The sequence below is a fragment of the Austrofundulus limnaeus genome, unplaced genomic scaffold (genome assembly GCF_001266775.1).
Source record: "Austrofundulus limnaeus strain Quisiro unplaced genomic scaffold, Austrofundulus_limnaeus-1.0 Scaffold706, whole genome shotgun sequence".
Taxonomy (NCBI): Eukaryota; Metazoa; Chordata; class Actinopteri; order Cyprinodontiformes; family Rivulidae; genus Austrofundulus; species Austrofundulus limnaeus.
In genome coordinates, this window is record NW_013953108.1 from 137,790 (window position 1) to 144,316 (window position 6,527).

The following is a 6,527-nucleotide window of genomic DNA, read 5'->3' on the forward strand; positions in this document are numbered from 1 at the left end:
TTGGTGGTGGGGGAGGGTTAAGATACACTTTAAATAAAAAATAGTAATACTATGAATATTAGAATGTTTTTTACTTAGTAATACAAGTAGCCACAAGTGCATGCATACCATCAGAATTAAACTATCTCTCTAAACTGAGGCTGTTCTCCAATCAYAGCACAATTATAATTTATCTGCCTTTATAATCCAGCTGCAGATTATACCATCTCGTAAAATTCAGGTGCATACTTTTCTGTACATGGGTGTGTGTTTTTGTTGTCTGACAAAGAAACAAACATCTGAATGACAATTTTTTTTATTTTGCTTTTCTATTTCAGAGCCAAAGCTGTAAGAGTAATTCAGATGAAGATGTAGAAAGCCTCATTAAATGCAAAAAGAACTGTAACAAGAATTTATGTAGCACAGTTAGAAGGAACATTTCTTTTTCTTCAGAATGCTGTTGATCCATGGAAGATATTTGGAAATATCTGTGTAGACATTGGGTATATCTGGGTAGTTGCAGTTGGAGTTTCTATTGAAAGACACAACACCAACTGCTGCCCCGTTGCACACGAGAGGACCACCAGAGTCACCCTGTGTGGAAGAGAAATCTTTATTTGACATTTATTATATGGTGGGCAGAAGTTCACATACAAACAATCAGAAACCATACCTGACAGAATCCTTTCTTTCCGTAATATCCACCAGCACAGATTACATTGGGAGGAAGCTTATTTTTCCATTTTTTCTCACAGATTTGTGAATTTACAACAGACACATTCACCACTCTCAGATCATTTACGATGTCATTGTTAGATCTTTCTGTTATGCCCCATCCAGCCACAGAGCAGGTTTCCTTGTCCCTTTGGGGCATTTCAGAAGAYGGAAGAGGAATTATTTTAACTCTGTTGTCTGGCAGAGCATTCTCGGACAGCTAAAAAAAGCAGAAACAAACACTTAATGAATGAAAACCTAACTTCAGACCTAATTAAACTGAAAGAACCAACACCTGTGAGAAGACAATGGGAACAGATGACAGGGGAAGACCAAAGGAGAAACACAGGGAAGCAGGTAAATGAGGACACCAGGGAATATGAGCACAGAAGGGAAAAACAGATAAATACCAAAACTCTACACTTAAGTTTTCTAAAATGTTCCGTTTTCAAAACTTATTCAACAATTTTCTATGCTATAAAATAATGGTAAATTATGCATATACAAAAAAACCACATGGTTTGATTATTTTAAAGTAAAATATCAACCTTTATTTCACTTATCTGAACACCACATTTATCTTCTCTATAGGGTTGTGGTAGCCAATTTTGCCTCTCCAAAATACAGCACAGATCAGCTGGGGGTGGGGCTTAATGACCTAATGTATCAGTTATTTGTTTCCTCAACATTTGAGTTACATCCACATCTTGCTTTTGTTATTTTCATGTGACATTATTGATTAAAAAGAAGTATTTAATCAACATGTTGTTATTTTCTTTCCTTATAATGTTTCAGCTACTGATGGCCTCAGTAAACAGAAGAATAAAGAAATGTAAAAATAAACATAAATGTTGCTGTTATGAATAAACATTTCTAAGCATTCACCACTTCAGAAAATAACTGTTCAAGAACAAATTTATTTTAAAAATGTAGATCAGGACTATACTATCCTGGGGCGGCTGTGGTGCAGATGGCAGCCGACTTGGGACCAGAAAATCACTGGTTCAACTCCCCACCATGCCCACATGTTTTGGTGTCATTGAGCAAGACCGCTAACTGCTCTCCGAGTGCTTACATAACTGCGTGTTGCTCCACTTTGGTGTTTCTCACATGTGATGGGTCAAATGCTGAGCACAAATTTCATCATTGCATGGGAACATGCACTGATGACAAATAAAGTACATTTACATTTATTTACAATTATCTTTACTACATCTGCATAATCACTACATGCTTTATGTGCACTTTTATGTCATCTGTTTTCAGACCAAATGTGCCCTTAATAGTAATAAGTTTAATAATATATCTGTGGCGTTTATATTTATAATAATAATCTATTATAAAAATATGGTCAGCCACCACACTAACAATATAGCTTCTATCTTGTGCTAAAGTTCAGTAAAAGAGAAATAAAGCTGCTGTGGTGGAAGAAAGGTTTCATTTCAAATTTTAAAGGAAGGCTGGTGCTCTTATCAAAGTATCATCAAAGAATCTAAGAGAGAATATCTTTCAAACATTATCACAGAAAACWATAAGAATCATCATGTCCTGTTCAAAACAATTGACTCATGTTTGACCCATCTGTCTCTGTCCCATGCCCAGCAGTGTTTAACATATTTGAGCCGGCGACTTTGCCTGTGTTGGAGGGTTTGGTGGCCCGTATAAAACCATCTGGTTTCCCTCATTATGTGGTCCCTCCCCACTTTTTTAAACATGTCTTTCCTACCGTTGGACAGACAGTTCTGACTGTTATAAATAGTAGCCTGTCCTCTGGTGTTGTCCCTGTCAGCTTCAAACACGCAGTAGAACAACCTTTGCTGTAGAAGCCTGGCCTTGACAGCACTGTTTTAGCAAACTTCAGGCCTATTTCCAAGCTGCCATTTCTCTCTAAAATCTTAGAGAAAATTTTCTATACACAAATATAATCTTTTCTTGATTAACACAATATTTTGGAGGTTTTTCAGTCTGGTTTAAAACACAGCACAGAAACTGCCCTATTAAACATTTTTATTGACATTTTAATAGCAAATGATACTGGCAACTATGTTTTTCTTGTCCCTCTCGACATGACCGCTGCCTTTGATACTGTAGACCAGGGGTTCTCAAATGTTTTGGGTCTAAGGACCCCTTACAAGGGCGAAAAAATTCCAGGGACCTCCTCATAAACCCCATACTGGTTTAAAAGATAATTTATTGTCATTTCAACCCCTAAATGCCATGGGAATATATTTTTATTTAGTTTATTATATTTGTTTTATTAGTTTATTGTTCCCCATGCAAGTTTTACAATAAAACCAAATTGACAATTTAATGAAAAAATTTGATGACCCTCAAGATACATCTTGCGGACGCCTGGGGGTCCTGGGACACCAGTTTGAGAACCTCTGCTGTAGACCACCGCACTCTGCTGAATCGTCTGCAGCAGTTATTGGTGGAAGCGCCCTGGACTGGTTTAGGTCCTATTTTGCAGACAGGACTGATCAATTGCACCTTAAAATACCAAAGACAAAACGAAGCCTCAGAGGGGATGGAGCATTTTCAGTTGCTGCTCCGAATAATGATGGGATAAACGGCTCTTTGAAGGGATCTGGATCTTGGGGAGCRTTTGTTTCACAGAGCAGTTCAAAAGAGCCGTTTGATTTTGAACGAGTTACGTCATCACGTAGGGAAATACGTCATCATGTAGCCGTTCGTGATGATGTCATCCTGTCACGTGAGTGGAACCATGTGTTTGTCAAGCGTAAACCCCCTCCCCCTTTCCCCGTGAGCTTCTGTACTCCACAGCTCTGCCTGTTTTCCGTGAAAAGGCAAAGCAGAAGCGATTTAAGTATGAAAAAAATAAAGATTATATGAGGAATAAAATAAATAAAACAACAAATGGCTCGTTACTGCCCGTGACTCAGCTCCTATCGTTCATTGTAAAAGAGTCATTCAAAAGATTTGGATCGTTCACGAACGTCACATCTTTAGCTCCAAAGCTCTGGAACGAGCTACCCCTACAAGTCAGGCAGGCCTCCTCATTGCTTGTTTTTAAAACATATCTTAAAACTTATTTCTATTCACTGGCTTTTAACCTAGCATGAGACCTTGGTCTGTTTTAGCTGTTTTCATTGATTTGTTTTATTGTTTTGGCCCCTATATACAGCACTTTGTTTCAGCGGCCACTGTTTTAAAGGGCTTTATAAATAAAGCTGATTTTGATTTGATTTGATTTCAAACTCTTCAAGTACCAATTTAGTAGATTAAACTTTTTTTTTTTACTTGTGTCCTTCATCTGACTGAGGCAAAGGTTTGAATTAAGCTCAGTGTCTTTTTGGGGAGAGCAATGAGCCCTCTTATGAGGCCCTGCTCATATGGATCCTTCATCCATCTCTATTTACCATACCACACTCATTTAAGTGCAAATGTATTAAAGCAACTTATCTGATCTACACTCTAAAAATGAAATGTTGGATTTACTTAACCATGTTATGTGACCTGGTTCCACTTAACTGAGTTGAGTAAATTCAAAGCAACATGCTCATGTTCTTTGGCTAAAAAACTGGTATATTGCTTTGAATTTACTCAACTCAGTTACTGTAAGTGGAACCAGGTCACATAACATGGTTCAGTAAATCCAACATTTCATTTTTTACAGTGTAAAGTTAAATTCCCTAACATCATTGCTTACACTTCCTGCTAAAACATTAAAGGATTTTTTTTTTAGGTTTTGAGGTTGACTTATAGGTGGCGGGAAAAAAGACCCAAATGAAGGTGCACAGTGGCAAAAAGACGAACAGCATCTTCCACTTTACATGACTAATTAAACTGAAATAGTACAAGAGGAGGACAAACTGCCAACCCAGACACAGTTWATATGAAGCTGAGAAAAGACACAAAGCTCATGATGACTGAAAAACTAGAAATAGTTAAAAATTAATACAAATTGGGAAATTATTTACAACATAAAACAGGAAAAAACTATCAGGATACCAAAATGAATTCATAGGAGTATGTGAACCTTCGTAAAATAAAAGATGTCATAAATATTATAATAGAACGATTTTGCATGTTTAAATGCATTTTCCCCAAACTCACTACAAACCTTCGGTACAGTCAAAACAAACCTGTTATAAAACATCACAATATGCTCGTTCTTTTCTTGGTTGATGCAGAATTGTACTTATACACACTTACTTTCAGAAGCATGATGTCATGACCGTTGCTCAGATCTGTGTAATTTGGGTGTTTGCAGATGTAATCGACGTGTATTTTTCTTATATTTGAGCTCATCAGGTTGTGGCTTCCAAAAAGAACATCAGGTTGGCTGACAAATTGAAAATGAAGTTATTGGTGCATTTTCAGAAGAGGCAAAACATTCATTAACAATTTACTGCAATAGAAGACTGTGGACTCACGGCAGAGCACAGTGTGCAGCAGTGACCACAAAGTCCTCACTAATGAGAAAACCTCCACATGCATGACGACCCWCTTTGCTTTGGACTGACACCATGTACTGCATCGAGTTCTCTGGGGCCATTTCCCCATGGATGATTTTACTCCCATGGACTAGGAAAACAAGTAATAGGCAAAATCAGAACAGTATAGTGACCCATTTTAAGCTTGAGAATAACTAAACTTGCATTTCTTACCAACTTGCCAAAGACATACGAGAATGTGAAGAAGCAGAAGTTGACCCAGACCATGCATGATGCTGGTGGTTCCAGTCTGTGCTCACAGGAGTGATATACCAAACTTTTGTATGAAAGTTTGCTCTGCTAGCAAGCGCCAATAGGAAAGTGTAGATTAGTTTAAGATCAAACCACATCCTTTTTTAAACAGAGAAGTTTGACTGTTTCCTAATTCCATAATCTTTCTTAATCTTTAGGCTTGCATTGGTCTACTGTACATGCTAAAGCATGCTGAATTAGGAGTGTAGCATGAGTTTATTTGTCACATAATGTCCTATTTTTATTGCTATTTCCTGCTTTTTTAAGTTTTTGTAACCCTTAAAAAAGTACTCCCTGCCCATGACTGGAATGACCAGTCTACCATTGCCTTTTTCATGTTCATGATAAACTGACAACCAGGAGGTTGTGTCAAAGCTCAAAACGTTACACTAAAATCGTCACATCACATTTATTTTATAGTCAGATGCCTACAGCGCCTGTAAAGATCCTGCACTAGAGTAAAACTGTGCAATAGTAAATAGCTCAGTCTTGAATACCAGCTCTAACTAAAACCTGAAAGCCTAAGTTAGGCCTATTCAACTAAAGTGCTCCGGGGGCCACAAGTTACAGCAGGCCAACAGCTGAGGGGCCGAACATTCAGCAATTAAAGTCATTGTGTAAATAAATCATGGATCACAAAGACCTGYTACCTTTAAATTAGTTAATTTTGCTGCATTTAATCATGAAAACAACATACAGAACCCCATGTAATATCAGTAGGGAAAATAAAACAATAGCAAAAACAAAACAAAGAAAAACATTATGCCTCCTGTTTAACACAAATATTATTTTGACATCTCTGACCTGCCAAATGTTTAAACCAATTTTATTTTCACTTTCATAGTTTTATCTTCAATTGCTTATAGTTTGAATTGTCTCTGGTGTTGATAGAAATGGTTTTTACCAGTGTTATGGAAATATTTATTTAACAAAGACAGAGATATGTGGTCCAAGAATGAAGGCACTTCGCGGCGTGGCATGGAGGCAAATGAAGTTAAGACATTAACTTAGGTTCGGGAGCAGGACCACGCCTCTCACCTGCAGCAATCAGTCGTCGTCTATTTAAACTCGCCTCACCTGGAGTCTGCCCTTAGCTCGCTGTCTCAACACCCACCCTCCCCTTTC

The 6,527-nt window shown here is 37.6% G+C and overlaps 1 protein-coding gene across 1 annotated transcript; it reads right to left on the reverse strand.

The window, feature by feature from the left end:
• Positions 1-368: 368 nt before the first annotated feature.
• On the reverse strand, positions 369-5,398 carry LOC106532004 (duodenase-1-like). Its single transcript, XM_014027980.1, has 5 exons — positions 5,325-5,398; positions 5,091-5,241; positions 4,870-4,999; positions 653-913; positions 369-573 (listed from the first exon to the last, which is right to left on the reverse strand). The coding sequence occupies exons 1-5, from the start codon at positions 5,380-5,382 to the stop codon at positions 406-408; spliced, it is 768 nt and encodes a 255-aa protein (XP_013883434.1). The 5' UTR covers positions 5,383-5,398; the 3' UTR covers positions 369-405.
• Positions 5,399-6,527: the final 1,129 nt, after the last annotated feature.